This window comes from Nanorana parkeri, unplaced genomic scaffold, assembly GCF_000935625.1.
Source record: "Nanorana parkeri isolate BGI_ZX_2015 unplaced genomic scaffold, ASM93562v1 scaffold605, whole genome shotgun sequence".
Classification (NCBI taxonomy): Eukaryota; Metazoa; Chordata; class Amphibia; order Anura; family Dicroglossidae; genus Nanorana; species Nanorana parkeri.
Window position 1 is genome coordinate 1,351,234 of NW_017306873.1, and position 18,892 is coordinate 1,370,125.

At 42.3% G+C, this 18,892-nt stretch overlaps 1 protein-coding gene across 1 annotated transcript in view; it reads right to left on the minus strand.

Annotated features, from left to right (window-relative positions):
• The window catches only part of TCF7 (transcription factor 7 (T-cell specific, HMG-box)), a 164,231-nt gene that overhangs the window by 129,219 nt on the left and 16,120 nt on the right, over nt 1–18,892 (minus strand). The window contains exons 4-5 of the mRNA XM_018562830.1: nt 8,059–8,145; nt 1,248–1,358 (exon numbers count right to left, since the gene is read on the minus strand). Coding sequence (XP_018418332.1) covers nt 1,248–1,358; nt 8,059–8,145 — 198 coding nt within the window. The remainder of the gene's footprint in view (nt 1–1,247; nt 1,359–8,058; nt 8,146–18,892) is intronic.

Below are 18,892 nucleotides of genomic sequence, written 5' to 3' on the forward strand. Positions count from 1 at the left end.
TGTGTATTCCTGAATCTGCAAATTCCTAACAGATTTATCTGCTTGGGGGTAGAGTGTCACTAATTTATAATATATATTGTGGAAAGTTAAGTCTCTTTAAGGGCTAGAAAGTTGCAACAACTTTACCCCAATAACCCCTGTTACCCAGAAATACCAAAATTAGAAGGCTTCACCCTCTGGAAGAAGAAAGGTATCAAAGATACCAGATCTGTTAATGTGACAATTACAAGATGAGGTCTTAGAACTAAAAAACTTATTCTTGCAAAATTTACAACTGAGATATGCTTTTCAGGGGGTAGGAAGGAATAGCCATCCTAACCTACTCTAATATGCCAATGATAAAAAGGTTGGTGACCTTCTACCCTCCCGGCACGCAATTTCCACCATTTACAAACTGCTTACATCACCCCCAGCAGATGCTTATCCCTCCTTCCTTGGACAACATCCTTGTTAAATACTGGAAAATGTAATTCAGTTTCTAAACAGTCTTTAAAAACAACCCTCCATGTCATCCCCTGATGTATATCCTGGGACACCTAGATATCCCCAATGCCACACAGTTGACCTCCGCTTAGATGTTGAAAAATGTGCTATTCCTAGCTGGGAAACATACATATACTAATATCTATTAAATGTTAGATGTATACAATGGACACTGTTGCCCCAAGGGCTTTCATAAAAAAAAAAAAACCTCATAGATGAGACCTTTATGGAGTTTCTGGAACCCTTTTTTTACTGTCCTGTTAAAACTACCTGCATGCCTAATGGAGAGATTTCCTTTTACTTGGAAACAACAAGTAAAGTGAAAGGTTCTCAATAAGGATAAAATTAGCATTAAAACATGATAGATGTTTAAGCACTTCCCAAATCTATCAAAACCATAAATGAAGTTTTAGTTGAAGATTGCACAACAATATTTGTTAGTGTTCTACCATGATTAAACAGGGAGTACAATTACGTTTTTAGGATCAGAAAAGCTTACATATTTTTCAAGCTCTGCATTACTCTACATTGGGAAGGTGGAAACCATGGAGCACATGGTGTCTCACTATTAGAGTTTTGTATCACTATGTTGTCTTCAGGGACATCAATCCATCGCCCTTACACAGTAAATAATTACATCTGGCAGTATAAAGACAGGAAGCAAGCTCAGTGAATGGGAGCAAGGGATGCTATTTTTTGTTTTGTTTTTTACAACGTTTGATATCATATGTACTGAAAATGATTTATTATATTTATATACTCACATGTTCCTGTCATAGCAGTCAATTTCTTTATTCCCTGAGTGAGGCACTATGGCTGGGTGAGGGATTCCTGTTGTGTGCACACCTGAACCAAGCATCAGAGGATGGGTAAACCTTAAACAAAATACATACATGAAATTAAACCACCTAAACAAACATTTTCTGGATCTCTTGGGAACTCTTTAGGAGAGAACTTTAACTTGTTCCTGAATTTGCACAGCAGCTGTGGACATTGTGAAGGGTTACCCAACTAACTGTTAGATTTATTTTATATTATAGTGCAACAGTGGAGCTAAAACTTCAGGGGATGCAGTCAAAAATAGGAAAACTTGGTGGGGAGCAGATAGGCGTTGGAATTTTTTTTTTTTAAACATTGGTGGTGAACTAAAGTTAAGCTATAGCAGTATACAATACATTCTGTGGAATTGGAAAAACGTACCTTATTAGTATCAAGTGATTCAAGAAAGAGTCTAGTATATTAATCTATTAAATCTAACTAAAGGAGGGGCATGGCCGGACACTGATGTGAACAACAGCACTCCTGGACAGCTACATTTTGATTGCACAAAACACAAAAGTCCTGAAATCCTTCTGCATACGGCCAGCAACCAGTCTAGAGGTGAATGAGGAAACTGGCCACTCTGGAGTACAGAGATTCACAACGCAATACCTGCATGCTGCAAAACAGGATAGCACTGGTACCATGGCGGGTCCTTCGGTGTCTTTCTCTAAAAAAGAGATGGAGCTGCTCAGTGACAGCTCAGTCTCAGTGACAGCTCAGTCTCAGTGGAATCCACACATGTGAGACAGAGAGAGCTGCAGCAATTCAACACCCAGCTGAATCACAGCCAGCCAGCAGAATCGGGTGATATAACAACTAGCACTACAGCAGCCCAGGAACCCCCTCTTACACAGGTACTTGCTGATCCCATTTTAAAGCAGGGATCTCAATCCTCCACTACCACAGGCTCTGGTTCTCTCGCATCTGCGATCTTCACCACCTCAGATCATGTAGTGCACTAATCAATTTTCAAAATCCTTAAAGCTGTATACATGTGCCATTTATCTCCTAAGGTTAGTAAGTGTAAAAATGACTTTGCCTCCCTTAGACAAAATATGCAATGCATGAGAAAATGCACTACAGAAGTAGAAAGGAGAGTTAGCGACTTAGTGGATACCTATCGTCCCGTCCCTAGCAGATTGTCGGATTATTGCCATAGAGGCTAAAGCTTAGCATGGAGAATTGCCTCTGGAGCAATAATGTGGGAATTGGAGGCCTACCTGAAAAATCTGAGGGCTCTGACCCTGTGATGTTTATTAAAAACGGGCTAATCTCAACCTCTTACTGTAGCTCTTTCTGACACAGATAAGACCCCCGCAGCCCATGATCCTTAAACTTTTCAACTATAGTCAGAGAACAAGCTCTGCTACAATTCAATGGGGTGATACAACCTATTTATCCTAGCTTCTTGGTGGAAACAAGGAAAGCCAGAGACAAGTTCAATTAGACCTACGTCAGAGAAATATCCTGTACTCCATGCTATTACCAATTTTAAAGATAGATATGTTATAATGCTGCTTGCAAGGTACAGAACTAACCTATAATCCTCATAGCCATTTATAATCCCCCCCACACCTAGACAGGGACCTATTTAAAGAGACTGAGTGTAAGCTCTTCTACCTTCCACCCAAGAACACTCTTTTAATACATTTCAATCTTACTCTGAACCCCATGGTGGACAGATTATGCCCCCTGCCCTTTGAACTGCGTTTAATAAGAGATTGGTGTAATGCCTTGTCTTACACGGACTCATGGTGCTGGAAATACCCCAACCAAATATCTAATCCTGTCAATCGAAAAAATATAAAGCCCTGTCATGACTGAATCATGCACTTGTGACTGGAGACCTACTTCCCTGTGAGGATGACATTGAGTATGTATGGCAAACTATATCTGATCACATTATTTTCAAAGCCACTCTTGATGTGGCTCACCCTGGCCATCGGTGGAGACTGAGCTTACTGTGGTTGACTGTGGAGGAAGTCCAAACAGCTGCAAATGCAGACCTGTCACAGTACTAGGCACTAAATAGGGGTTCCACTAATTTAGCTTATAAATGCAATGTCTTTAAGACTCATGCAAGGGGGTAATTTTTTTAAAAATCCATTAACATGTTCCATAAACAGCAAAGCCAAACTCTAGTGAATTTACAGACAACCTACAATAGGACTGTACAAGAATACATTAAGATTCCCACTGAAACAAACTACCGATCCCCTATACTGAAACATAGGGTACTAAACTTTCATGAAATAAATGTAACGCAAAATAAGCTGTTCTATCAAGCAGCATCTATTTTTGAGCAAAGAAGGATTGGTGTCAGTTAGTGAAAAAGTCTAAAATCCCCATACAAGTCAAAAGCTGAAGGCCAACATCCATTAATTTAGAAATCATCTTCTTAGGACCCATAGCTTTAAAGGCAAAATTATAATAAGTACCCTAGTATAAGTATTTGGTTCATTTAAATGCATCAATATTGTGTGAAATAATGTAGCAACAGTGTCCTCTGTAGATCGATTAGGACTATATGCATATTGCTGTTGATCCATCAGAGGTGAAAAGCAGGACTATACTTCAAAAGGAGCTTTTTAAAGCATTTTATCCTATGAGATGTATTTGCCACTAATCTATAATCATTAGAACTGCAAGACATTTTTTTGGGAACTGGATATGTTATACCCTCTTTAATGCTTGATGGAATAATCGACAATGGAGAAAGCTTGAAAAGATCACTTCTGCCAGTTCCTAAGCACAGTCATTGAGCACTCATTATCCCATCTGGACCTGTGGTTTTCTGTATATTAACACCCCGAAAAAACATGACATAAATAAATAATAAAGAAATCATCAAAAGTCTTACATGGGTCAGAGTTGAGGAATAAAAATCTCTTTTTATGCAGATGATACCCCAATATACCTACAGTAGATGGAAATATGCAATCCCTTAACAAACTGCTTAGGAGTATAGCAGTATTTGGCACATTTCCAGGTTTAAAAGGTAACCAAAACAAATCCATAATATTCCCTAATGGACTAACACAACCCAAATCGGATTATCCATTTCAATGGGTTGACAAATTAAAATATTTAGGGATTATGATTCAATTACAGCTCAAAACTACGTTAAGTTGAACCTGACCTTGCTAATTCTAATTACAGAAGCCAAACTTAGGATGTGGCTATCCTTCCCAATAAAATGAATAGGCACATAAACCTTACTAATTCAATCTAGCTACCAACGTTTTTGTATGTCTTACTCTGTTTAGGCTCATCTGGGATCACAGACTTTATAAATACAGCTTTCTCCTCTTAAATGTCTACTCTGCTCATTGGTTGTCTCCAAACAGGTAATGAGCTTCAATCATTTCCTCAAAAAGCAGATTCCGGCCCCCTTTGAAAGGAATACAAAACACAGATGTTTTCCAGAACACACCTTTGACAGGGCCTGGTCACAATGAGCTAGAGACGTTCAATCTAAGGTAGCAGGAGAGCTGTCAACATAGGCAGGATACTGCTAGAGATTACCACATGAGTGTTACTGTGCTATGCATTATTTTAAAAGGGGCTTCCACTGTACCTAGAACTGGACACATATTTTTTCTCTATTTCACTATAACTCGTATATTTGGGCGCCATTCAAAACATTCATCTGATCTCACATTACTGCAATGAGTAGGTGTAAAGCCAGCGTGAACCTACTGTTTCCGGCTAACTGCTCTGTCCTCAGTAACTTACCAGTCTTTTAGGTCATCAAATTATCTTTTTAGGAGTGCTGCCTCTTTGTTCAACTGCCAGGCAAAGTACTTAGTCCTTCTGGGTATGAAGGAGCATGTAACTCCCTCCACCCTGCTTTTATGTGCAACAAAGGTCCATCAAACAGTAGGACCAAACCAGGTAGCTTGCTTTACACATTAGCGCACTGTATATGTACAGGGCAAGAAGTGAGAAGAAACTAAATAAAAAATCAATATAGGGAGTGCTTAATTTTGTACTGGAGAAGCGAACCTCAATAACAAGATTTTGATCACAGATGTATTTATTGAGATAGATATACATCATAGAGATGCATAGTCAGGGCCGGATTTACTCGCCCTGCCGCCCCACATCTGAGATGGAGTTCTAGCACAGTACTGTGCTGGAACTCCTGTGACAGGTGAGAGAGGAAGAGCACAGCTCTGCCCTCTCACTGTGTACAGTCACGGAACGGCAGGGTTACTTTTAACACTGCCGCTCTGCTCACTGCAGTGAGAGACTCGGCGGCGGAGCCCGGAACCAGAGGAGAGAGGTAAGTGCAGGGGGGAAGGGAGGAGGCTGCACACTGTTTACATGTGATTTCGGTGACATCGCCGAGTTCACATGTAAACAAAAAATCGGCTGCCTCACTCTACATTTAGTCCTGCTTGTACAAAGCAGGACTAAATGTAGAGAAGGTAACTTCCCCACAAGGACACCGCTGCTGCCCCTCTGCGCCCTGCCGCCGGGCCTCGGCGGCCTTGTGGGGAATCCGGGCCTGTGTATAGTGTGTTTCAAGTCAATTAAAGTGTCCCCTTCATCTGACCTGACCAAGATAAAATGCCGTAGAACTCATTATGCATTGCAGCGTGGAGTTAGGTGCTTGCTATACTGACTTTTACTTAGCCTCTTCTCATGTGACAATGCTGTTGCTTGGCCCGACTTGACCTAGCAGGGACACAAAAGTGGTGAACAGAGTCCTCATTTCTGGGTAAAGTCTGACTAGATTCACGCAGAGCTTACATCGGATTTCCCTTCCTGCAGCTGGACAGAGTGATAGGTGAGTAATGGAGAGTCGAGTATTTGCTGCTAGGGAAGGAGGCATTAAAGCAAACATGTTGCTGTGCTCTGCATGTGCAAATTATAGAGTTGCTTTAAAGTGACATTAAAGGATATTTTTTTCCCCTCCCCACAATGTTAGTGTAAAGACTTACCTTAACCCTTTCGCTGCCAAGGACGTACGTCGTACGGAGCTACAAAAGTGCTTCCAGCTGGCCAGCTCAGTACGCCGTACGGACCTGGCATTTACAGTTGTACTATAAGCTGATGGTCGCTTTAGCGACCATCAGCTTATAGTAGAACTGTTCAGCAGACTGTCCCCTTTAAATTTATAGCATTAGTATCACCATCTTTTTATTCTATCGGGCCTGCGCTTTCAGACAATATATGGTTTGGGGGGTCTTTTACAAACGCTAGCAACGCAGCAGTTGAAAATCAAATCAATAGGAATAAATTGCAGAAAATTCAAAAATGGCTTGGCCAGCTGATTTGAAAAATGTTCCGGAGGGCTTGGCAGCGAAAGGGTTAAATCATGCCTCTTAATCTGATCATCTTCTTCTTTAGTTTTCAGATGTCCCCCCAGTGCTGGTGCGGGTCTCCGATCCAGCGCTGACTCCTCTGTCCTCCTCTCCTCTGATGTCCAACAGAGTCTGTGCGGGTGCACGCTGCTTCATAGACTTACCTTGTTTCTCTCCTTGTCTACTGGCCGAACTTCTGAACTGCGCATGCGCCCGCCCCAAGATCCTTTGCGGCTGCCCTAGACTCATCAGATGTTCGAACAGGAGTGCGCGGCGAAGACACAGGTAAGTTTAAACCTGTTTAAAAAGTTTATTTTTTTCTCCTTCCTACACATGCTCTGCAGGCACAAGTGGTCCGCAGGACTTGCCTTTAAGGCCTGCGAAGCAGGACCAGCCAGACTCTGCAAGGGCACTGTAAAGGACCAAGCTGTCAAACTGACAGCTCATTCCTGTGGATTATACAGGGACTCTGCATTAAGATAAACCACCGAGAGACCTGTAAATTACCACTCTGTATGAAATCAAAATATTTTAAACACCATTTTAGACCCTTATTTACCTTTAGATAGCCCTATTTAGTTTTATTAAACTCCTTCACCCTCAGTATTCTCTTTTGCTCTTTTTTATTGTTAGTATCTAAACTTTTTAAATGTGTTTGTTTTTGTAGCATCAAAATGTAAAAAAATGCCTTGTACTAGAAACACAACTTTAGAATCTTTATAAAAGAGAAAACATGCAAAATACAATTTGTTTTTTAACCATTATTAGTTTTTAATAACCCTAAAATTTGTAGTTAACATTAGGTAACTTAATTAGTTTATAGCATTTCCTCCATCCCCTCCCTTTTATTTTTGCATGTAGACTTTTTTTGTTTGTGGACATTTTTTGGTTCTGAATCTTGGTGGAGTTACACACTTTGTCATATGTGCAGCCTAGACAGGTGCTAGCAATGGTGTTTATTTAGATGTGAATAATACTGCACTAATCTGTTAGGGCCTGATTTATCCCCAGACCATTTACACTACCATTATGGTTTACCAGAGCCATGAGGGGACATAAGCAGGTAGTCCAGCTATTATTTATCAACATGAGATTCTGCCTAATAAAAAATAAATACAAATCTAAATTTGATATAGCGTCCTAAATGTTTTACCTTGTACACCAAGCAATGTCAGCTTCTAGGAACACACAACAAAAACAATGCACAAAAATGCTGTAATGCTGCACATTGCGCCACTGTAAAGTTCAAAACAATGGTTTGCACAGGGAACGTGGACACAACATTTTAAAAAGACTGGAGATGCACATTAGGACATGAGACATGTGGCATTGTGCTATAAAATGTCCTGTGCAACTGGAAAAATTAAGCATGACATACAAAAGCTTTAGCAATGTAAGCTGCAAAGCCGTAAACACATTGAGAAGCGATCAACTATCAACTCACCTTGAATATGAAGCACTTGTAGAGAGCGATGAGGAATAGGGCTGTCTAAATCCACAAGAAGAGAGGGGATAGACAGGCTGACTTTGCCTGAGTGGAGAAAAACAACCCATGAAATCAATAGTGTGTCTAATTACTAAACTTTACGTGGAACTTTTTAACCATATAACGCGTAAAGTAATTTTTTTTAAGCTTCACATTGTACTTTCTTGTAAGCTGTTGTACAAGAAATAAACAAAGTTGATCAGCACATTCTAAGCTGATAAAACAACACTTTTATTTCCAACATTCCATGTTGGAGATAAAACCAGTAACCAATACATTTGTCGATCAAACTTATTCATGGCCATGGATTAGTCTGTGTGTTGACCAAACATGTTGACTATGTCTATTGCTTACCCCCAACGTAAAATACATCCTCCCACTTGCTGATTCACCTATTTAGTTGTCTAATTTAACAGGTGGCCTTACTTACTAAAAAGGTGCCCATACACTGTGCGATTATTGCACGATAATCACGGGAAATCCCGCAATCGTACGATAATCGCAAAGTGTATGGCAGGCGTGCAACCGTTTTTACTCTACGGTCGCACGTCTTTTGTCTATGGAGCATGTTTGAATGTGGCATGCTCGCACCCCCTACTAAAGCTCCAAACCCCCACATACCCCCCACAATACAATTCCATACCCCCAATAATGTTTAAAATGTGCATATATATACGTTGCTGAATAGTGCACAAGTTGTTTTGTGTAATAAATGAAAATGTCTCAGAAATGAATCATTTTTGGGTCACGACTTAATGACCAAGGAAAAATGTGGGCCCCGAGGTTACACAGGTTGAGAACCACTGACCTAAAGGGTACCTTGGAAAGTGGGAGAGGTGGGGCAAAGCTTAACGTTACAGGTAAATCCAAGATTACTACTCTTGGCAATGTGTTTATGCTTTCCTGACCATGTGATGCCTGTACTCCCCATTTCTGGTACAGAAATATCATTTCACAGGGACAGGAAAAAACTCCACAATGGAGTCACAGGCAGAAATAAAAGCCTCGAATAAATTTTAACTTTTTCCTACTCTATCCAAAACTTAAAAAAAAAAGTAACTTATACATTATACATGATTTATATAGAGCCAACAGTTTGTGCAGTGCTTTACAACATACAGGGAGACAGTACAGTTACAATAAAAACCAAGACAAGATGGTTAGAACTATATTTTCAGATCACACTGGACTGAAACACAGGCACTGATGTGCAACGTGTTCTGTGGAGGGTGATCGCACCGTGGGCGGGAGGGCATGGCTGCGGTGCCATTGACTTCAACGCGCCGCAAACACCCGCTCCCACACCTGAACGCAGGAAGCTGGCCGGGATGCGCTCCAAAGCGTTCCAGCAGTGAATCATGCTGAAACAAACCAGAGCTGGTGTGAACTGACCCTTAGAGCTACCATGACTGTGTGTGTTTGCGCAGCTGCAGTGTGATGTGTTGTGCCGCGATTTTGACGCTTTTTTAAAGCTTAAAATGGGTTTTCAGGTGCAGTCCAATGCGTTGCAATGTGTATGCATGCGTTTTTGATGCGTTGCAATCAGCTGCAGCTAAAATGTGGCTAGCAGGATTTTTTCTGACTGCATCGGAACTGACTGCACTGGTGTGAACAGAGCACCAGATATCCCATTAGAAAGCATTGTGATGCAATTTTGATGCAGCTGCCAAACTGAACACAGAGCTGTAGCTAAACAGGTGTACGTCACCATGTGACGTCATGCTCCCGTCTCCAGGACGGCAGTGCGCATGCGCAGAACACAGCGGTGGCTAAATCCGAAATAGATTCAAAATTAGTTTTGTTTGCCGAAACTAATAAAAATGTTTTTAGTTTCCGTTCATTTAGTCCTAAACAAATGTTTAGTCTTTGCACATGTCTAATAATGTGTGTGTGTGTTGTTTTTTTTATTTTTATCTTTTTTACTGCTGGGGGGCTTCTATAGAAGCCTCTATAGTGAGTACTACTACCCATTCAGAAATTTATGAATGAACAGGAAGTGATGTTTACACACAGGGGATCATTAAAAATCACAGATATTTACCGATCCTCCCGCTCTCCAAATTGGATCCCCGCGGCCTCTGCCCTACATGTGGGGGAGAGCAGGGGGGATCCGAGGAGAAGCTGCAGGCTGTGCTGCCCCTCTACTCGCTGTCACACTGAAGCCATGTCCTCCACTCCCAACAGCTTCCACTTTCTCCATTGTTGCATGGTAGCAACCATAATCATTATGTACAATCCTTTGCAATCATCTGTCTCTCTCCTGTTCATTATAGTACAAAATATTTGTTCCATGTTTGTGACCTAAAGTATTAAATCAAGAGGGTCATTACAGCCAGGCAACCAGCTTTTTCAGAAACAATATGGAATGGCAGATGCTAGATTTCTATTAGGACAGATTTTCTTAAGGAAAATTTGCACTCTCTTAGAGAAATAACATAACATAATCTTTGAACAACATAACCAATGTCAGTTCAGGCCATTACCAGAGTAAGTTTCAGAGCTGACCTGTTTACAAACTGCCATGCAGCAATTAGTACCACACTGCTTAAAACTAAATCATGTATGGTAATCATACCAACAAACATGAAAACACTGCAATACATCAGCAGTCTTTGAAGTTCCACATTCTAATACCAAGGCAAGACAGAATTCACAAGGTAATCCAACAGTGACATTTGTTACTCTATGGGACAAAAGATTTGAATACAACAGAACTAAAGCCCTCACACCTTCACATTAATAATCCTGACACTAATTATTGCAATTGGGAAGCAAACTTAAGGTGGCCATACACTTTACAACCATCGCAAGACCTTAGTCTTGCGATGGTTGTAAAGTGATTAAAAAACGTACGATCTGCCCATCTTGGACAGGCAGATCGCACTCTCGATCATCGCAAGCCCGCCCCCCTGAGGGGCGGGTTTCCGATGACCGCAATGCTGAACAGACAGTGTGCGCGTGCGCACACCGGCCCGTTCGGCATTTGTCTCCCGAGCACTGTTCAAACCAGCCGAAAATCGTACAATTCTCGGCTGGTTTTCTAACATGCTCCTTAGACAAAAGACGTGCGACCGTACATTAGAAACGGTCGCAAGTCTTCGTTCACACTGTTCGATTCTCGTACGATCGCGGGATTTCCCGCGATTCTCGTACGAGAATCGAGCAGTGTATGGGCACCTTTAGATGGACTGGAATGAAAGGCCACTTTACTTTTTTTTCAGTCTTCCAGACTTTAACCTTAGTTTTGAGTTATGCTGTATACTAAAAGGCAAAAAGTTCATTATTTTAAGAGTAAATATGTATACTCGCAGTGCAACTTTTTTTGCTGCATTGGCTTTGAATGGGTAATGCATTTGTGTCCCCCAATTTCTCTCTATCCTCATGACATTATTCAGTGTAAGTACACTCTTCACATGCAGACAAATGTAAGTTCCTCACTACCTGGGCCATATTTCGCACATGATTAAGAGTTTACTGTGATTAAGAGTTTAGTTTGCAGTACTATGTTCCGGCTTCAAGTCTCACCAGTGGCAAGTATGTTCATCTTATGTTTGCATGGGAGTTCTTCAGTCTCTTCTCAGAGTCCAACAGCACACCTATAGGTTAAACGGCTTCCTACTGAATTGCTGATAATGTTGTGTGGTAGGGAAATTATTATATTGTGAGCTCTTTTGAGGAACAGATTTGACTATATCTATGTAATGTTCTGCATCATATGTAAGGCTATATAAAAGGTCTAAATATTATAAATAAGAGAATAACTCTGCTGTGTGCTTTGAGGGGGAGTTTATCCAGAGTGACTGCAGCTACAGAAAACTCTAGGCAAACAACTAAATACACAGATGAAAAACAGATAGCTGTTTTACCTCACAAAGTTTCTAACCATCCAGCCAGGGGCGGATCCAGAGTCTAGTCTCGGGAGGGGCACTGCCAGAAAATAAGTCCCCCCCATCTGGCTCTTCCACTGCTACTGTGCCACCCCTTTCCTCTCTCACCGCCTCTGTGTGCACTGCCCCTCCGGCTCTCCCTCTTCCCCCTGGGGTACAGCGCACTCACCTGGCCTCTCCTTCTGGGATGTTTCGGGCACTGCCAGCCTTGGGCAGTCTGTACTCACACAAATTAGGCAGCTGCAAAGCCCCAGGGTGGGCTGAGGCGGCAGCCTAATTTGGTTGACTACAGTGCAGCCTCTGCTTTGGGTCCCGATTGTTCGGTGTGGCCGGCCGGGCCCAGCAGAGTGGCGGAGGGAGCGATAATAATAAACGCAGAGTGCGGAGGTCAGTAATGTAACGCAGAGTGCGGAAGTCGATAATGTGACGCAGAGTGCGGAAGTCAGTAATGTGACGCAGAGTGCGGAAGTCAGTAATGTGATGCAGAGTGCGGAGGTCAGTAATGTGACGCAGAATGCGGAGGTCAGTAATGGGACACAGTGTGCGGAGGTCAGTAATGTGACGCAGTGCGGAGGTCAGTAATGTGACACAGTGCGGAGGTCAGTAATGTGACGCAGTGCAGAGGTCAGCGGTGTAAGATAGAAAAGGGATTTACAGTGCTAATCTGCTCTGTCCTCGTGCCCTCTTCTTCCTCTCCAGTTAGAGGTGGTGGGGGGAGGGGGAAGCATCAATGTCTGCTTCATGTGAAGCCCCAAGCAGCCTGGTTGTGCCTTCTCTGCAGGCCCCTTCCCGCTCTGCTTAAAATACCCAGGCAGCCAATGACGGTGCTGCACTCTCCCTCCCAGTCAATAGCAGCAGAGGTGAGGTGAGGTACATACAGGCTGCCGAGGAGCCTGTACAGCGAGTCTTTAGCGGCTAAAGTGTCCCTTAGCACAATCCCGTCTAGCAGGGTAAGGGACCAGATTTTTTTTGTGCAGTGTCACTTACAGGTCTCCTTTCCACCCCTGTGACTGGACAGTGAAAGAATCAGGCATATGCACTAATCACATTTAAAAAATACATTAAAGGGCCAATTTATTATGTTTTTGGACAAGGTTAACACAGCTTTCATCCTTTAATGTTGGATTCATGATTACAGGGCTGCATTTATACAAGCCCTTTTATATCTGCCTGGAGGCCAGCTTTAAAGTGTATTTCCACTTTTGCAGTCAAATTGGGATAACACCTTTTTTAAATTTGTTGCATGTTTCTCATTCACATAGCATAACAAAAAATGTAATTGCTGATTGCACAAAACATGCTCAGTTCTGAAAGAATGATTGTTCTCTGTACTGAATTTCCCTCTGGAATACAAGTGGTGGAGAGATTAATGTTAACATAATTGACCCTGTCTGTAATATGCTGCCAGATCTCATCAGTTGTAAACTAGATTTGAACACTGACTACCATAACAAAGGGTTAAAGATCTAGAAGCATTGTATGTTAATGTGGGAGAGCTCAGTCTGTTCTTAGTAGTTATATGGGGACTGTCAGAGTTTGCGGTTACTGAAATTGAGAGAGAACCTTGCACAGGCCTGCTACACAGAAACACCGAAAAGGTAAGAAATATTTTTAAAAATAATTTTTAGATATGCAGTGCGAATAGAAACACATAGAGAGGAGGGTTTCTCAATTTTGGCTGCTTGTTACTATGTAAAATAGTTGAATGTCTATAGTTTGGGAAAGGCTCACAAAAAAAAATTCCGACACCATAACATTCGCTATAAATTTCTTATCTTATCAACATGATTTGTAACGAATCCTGCCCCTGCGGGCCATTACTTCATTACCTAACTGAGTAGGATGGGAAGGAGAAAGGAAAGACCTCTGCCAGGATGGTATTGTTATAGAGATTTTATCCCACTTCCTGTTTCCTATCCCAGTTATGGAAAAATCTCCCATGGGCAAAGATAATAATAAAAACAGTGGAATGGATTAAGTTTAAATCCCCTGTCATTTTTGTACCTTTTTTTGTCCCTTTCAAAGTTCACCTGGAGGTAACAGGGTGTCACTGTGACAGGAAGCAAGGTAACATTTCCCCAACAGCTCACTAGGAATGAGATTCAGTTTCATACAAACCTTGGGTTAGAGGCAGATCTTACATTTTAGTGGTTTGGGGATATTCTAAATTTAATGGCCAAAAACTTGTGCCCAAACCCATAATGCGCAGTAATTGATCCGACGTACTCCGGACCGGAATCCCATAGAACAAGTGAGTGCTGGTATAGCCTGTAACCTGTGAATGGCACCGTGCAAATCACAGGAATATTTAAAAAGTCACCCGCACTCCCTTTTTTTTTTTCAAATGTGTTGAACGTCCTTTTTTTATTACGACTCTAGGCAAGCATAGTAACAATATGCAACGTTTCAGAAGCGAACATGGTCCCTTCATTAGGCAAACACAGTGTATTAACTACAAGTTTATAGTGAAACAATTATATACAGTGGCAAACCATCGAGAGTGGACCCACTCCCCTGATGTCATTATGACATCATATTCCCGCCTAAAACAAATTTGAATCATTAAGGCCTTGTTCACACCTAGGCATTTAAACATGCATTTTTATGCATGCTGAAATGCCCACCAAAGAAAATTCTATTAATTTCAATGATACCTGTTCACATCTCAGCGTTGCGCCACGCGTCAAAAAACTCCTGTTGCACAGAAAAGTTAATGAGCTACTTTGGGGCATATACAGCACATTTTTGGTCCACAAACTTTCATTGCAAAAGCATGTGTCTGCCTGTTTTAGTACGTTTGCACATTTTGAATGCGCGTTTAACGTGCGTTTTTTTACAGCGTGGAAAGACCTCCCTTTTTTTTTTGCAAACTACACTGTGATTTAGAAATGGAGCCATCACCACTTAACATGATCGAGACAGACCGTTTTATCAATCTATATCGGGAACAGGTGTGTCTTTATGACCCTCGTCAACCACTATATAAAAATAAAACAACTTGCAGGAGAGCGGGGTATCAGATTGCATCCCAGATCTGAAAATAATAATGATCCATCGCCAAGAAAATGAAGCAGGGAACACAGCAGCAAACACTCTTTTTTTGCAGGGAAACAGGAACAGGAAGTTATTTAAAAAGGGAACAGGAAATTCTGGATTTGACTGCTTTCATTGGTAAACGCACCAGAAAGAAATGGGCTTCAATGCGCTACAATTTACAGTAAAACTCGCAGAAACTGCCGAAGCCCAGATGTGAACAAGGCCTAACAGCCAAATCATAATGGACAACAATACAGCAGTATGGATATAAAGTTTATGGGATCTGTCAAAGTCTAGTGAGTTCGCTCACCACTGTAGAGATAATTAAAGGAGAACTATGAGGTGAGTGATTTACACTCAACCCCATAGTTAGAGCCGACGTGTGACAATAAAACTGTCACATGTCAGCTCTATAGACTGGGAATTGAGCGAACACATACCGTCGCTCTCTCACTTACTGATCATCTCCCAGAAGAGAGTGGTGTCTGTCAGTCACCGCTCCCCGCAGGGTTTCCCCCCTCCACTCCCCCAGTGCTGACTGGAGGAACGGACGGGGGAGGTGGCGGACACAGCTGGCTCTGCCTCTAGATAGGCAGAGCCCGCTGTCAATCAGCCAGCTGGGTGAATCTCGACAGTATTGTCAGGCTCCATCCCAGCTGCTGAGCTCTCAGTCTATAGCTCGCTATATACTGAGATTTGGGTCACGGGAGGAGGTTAGTATATGTGCTCCTGTGACCCTAAAGAGATCTATGAGATAAAAAGGTTACCCCATAGTTCTATTTTAATGTAACATTAAAAGCAGAATGAAGACTGCAAGTGAGAGGCAGCTCAGGAAACATTGTCCTGGTAACCAGGAGGCTTCAGAGCTGCAAGCATGTCTGCCCTACACATACACACACAAAGGAGCAAAAGAGCAAAGGGGAGTGGGCAGAGACCCAGCCCTGTGGCAGACAAAACCAATTGGACAGTGTCAACTCCTGTGTCCCCCTCCTCAGACTGGTGGGCAAATCAAAGGCACAGTACACAGTTTCAAATGAACATCCTCCATAGCTGCCAGTGCCATCACTCACAGCAAGCAAGCTGTGGGACAACAGAACCCAGCCAGCCCATTTTTGACATTACACAGGAAACATGAGCATTGTAAAGCATTGTACTGCTGTCGTACATCAGAGCCCAGCCAGTCCATTTGTGAGATTACATGGGGAGCATGAGCATTGTAAACCATTATACAAAGATGGCTAATGACTTGTAAATACTAATAAATTCAAAGCATTACATGAAAATAAGGCTATTAGTATAAGCATGCAGTGATGATAATAAGTTCAACATTGTCCATATGGTGAGCCAGGTAATGTCCATAATGCAGAGCGAAGATGATATTACGCCCGAGCTGTAAAGAAAAATTAGGAGGGATGTAATTGTAAATTACTCCTATGACACATGGTTAGAGCAAACCACGGTCAGATCACTGGCAGAAGTTTAACACAGACCGTGTATCAGATGTGCCTGCCTCCTCCAGTCCAGTGGGCATGACTAGAATTAGCAGTCTGAGTGTATGTCAGCATCATCCATCTCAGCTGGTGTATAGGAATCAGGCTCAGACCAGCGGACCACAACCACGAAGTTCCCCAGTTAACAACCTACATGCAATATATCTATGCATAATGACATTGCATAAGATAACTCCAATATATAATGGTCATATCCTTATTCATGTAAATGGTAATACAAGAAGTACTGACCATATGGGTATGGAGTAATCAATGTAAAAGTTACCATAGGGATGCCATAACTGATGTTGAGAATAGTGCTGTATGCGGGTCAAAGAGGATGGGGGAAGGTGTGTGAATATAGTGACAACATGAATATAGGTGGAGCAAATGGAAACCCCAAAGTTTGGGGTGAATGGAAATCCCACCGGATGGAACCAGGATCATAACAAAAGGTAGGGAGAGAACCAACTAATGTCATAGGCAAGTACTAGATATCACTAGATAGCTAGGGAAGAAAACATGTTAAAAATAAGTGTTTGCTCAACCCTCTTGGGGCTACTGTATCCAGTGTGTATATCCAAAAGGCTTCTCATTTCAAAAGATGGTTGTCTCTGTCACCTCCCCTGGGGTGTGGCAGTAAATGCTCCAGGACCATACCCCTTAACTCACGGATTTGGTGTTTGCACCTGGCAAAATGGATAGCAACGGGTTTATTGGTATCACCCTCTTCACCCTTAGACTGTTTAGCTATGGTGGTTCTAATATCACTTCTATGTTTTTGAATCTCCTTTTAAATGGGCCAATCGTCTTCCCAACATATACCAGTGTGCATGGGCATTTAACATGTATACGCAATATTCTGTGTTGCAATTGTAGTATCCAGCAATCTTGTATTTGTTACCCTTATGGGGATGCTGAAAATATTTGCCAATAAGGGAATTGCAAACATTGCAATTGTAATATGTATAACCAGGGCCGGCCTTAGGGGTGTGCGAGCAGTGCGGCCACACAGGGCGCCATGGCAACAAGGGCGCCGTGCGGCCGACACAGCTCGTCCTGGGGGCGGCTTCTCTCCCCCTCACCGCTGAATTTTGCGGGTTCGCGCAATTTTAAAGCATGACATGTTTGGTGTCTATTTACCCGACGTGACCCCGTCTTTTTATATTTTACCAAAAATATGGGTGATAAATGGGTGTGGTTACTGGGGGTGTGGCCACTAAAGGGTGTGGCCACTGAGGGGTGTGATCACTGAGGGGCGCTGTAAAGCTTTCTCGCACAGGGCGCCTAAAGGCCTAAGGCCGGCCCTGTGTATAATAGCCCAATTTGTTGGAGATCCTCACAGGGGATCTGGTGTATTTGGCTCTAGGGTCAGCTTGTACAAGGTACTCGCATAAGGTTTTGTCGCAGCTATGAACATGTCTAGGTGGTGTTCGTACCGTGTTTGTAAGGTATCTGTCAGCTTCTAGAATGTTGAGTTTTTTTGTGACTGACCTACACACCACATGAGATGTATCATTAAATCTTTGTACATATGGTATTCTATCTGATATAGCATCTCTGCAGGTATCATTCTGGAATCTTTCTCTAGCCAAGTGCAATGCACGATCTATAACAGCATGGGGAAATCTGCGTTGTAGAAACGTCTTTTACATCTTCATGAGTTGTATGTGACATGTGTCTATGTCATAAATTAAAAGCATGACCCGCATAAATTGGGATATCTGCAGACTGTTAAAGAGATGTTTGGGGTGTGCACTTTTTAAATAATAAGTTTTTATTAAGTTTACATGTTGCAAACAACAGATAAAAATAACAGGGGTATAGGTGGGTAGGCAGGACCCATTACATGTAGCGTTATGACATGACAAAGTGAAAAATCAAACAGGTCATATGAGGGGGGAAACTCCCCTAGGGACTCGTCTGCAGATGTACACCCGTTTAAATAAGTGTTCAGGTCCCTAGGACCTCGTATTGGTGTTAGGAAGGGAGGGGGTGGGAAAGGAAGGAGCAAATAAAACAAGATAAAAAAGCAAATAAAAAAAAAATGGGGGGGGGAGGAAGTAAGAAAAAGGGAGGAAGGGGTAGAGAAAGAGAGGGAATAGAGAAAGGAGAAAGCACATAAATTAAGCAAGAGCTCACGTTTGTGAGTATTTAGGGTTGCGTTCCAGCAAGTGGTGGGGGTGGCCATTTGTCTCATGGTTAGTTCACAGCGATCTGAATTCATACACTCAAGCCAGGGCGTCCAAATGGTGTCAAATACTGTGTGTCTATCGTGCAAGTGGGCTGTCAGCATTTCCAGGTGCATGATGCGGCAAAGCTCCCCAATCCACTCCCTAACTGAAGGGATTCTTGTAGAGTTCCAATGCCTAGGGACAA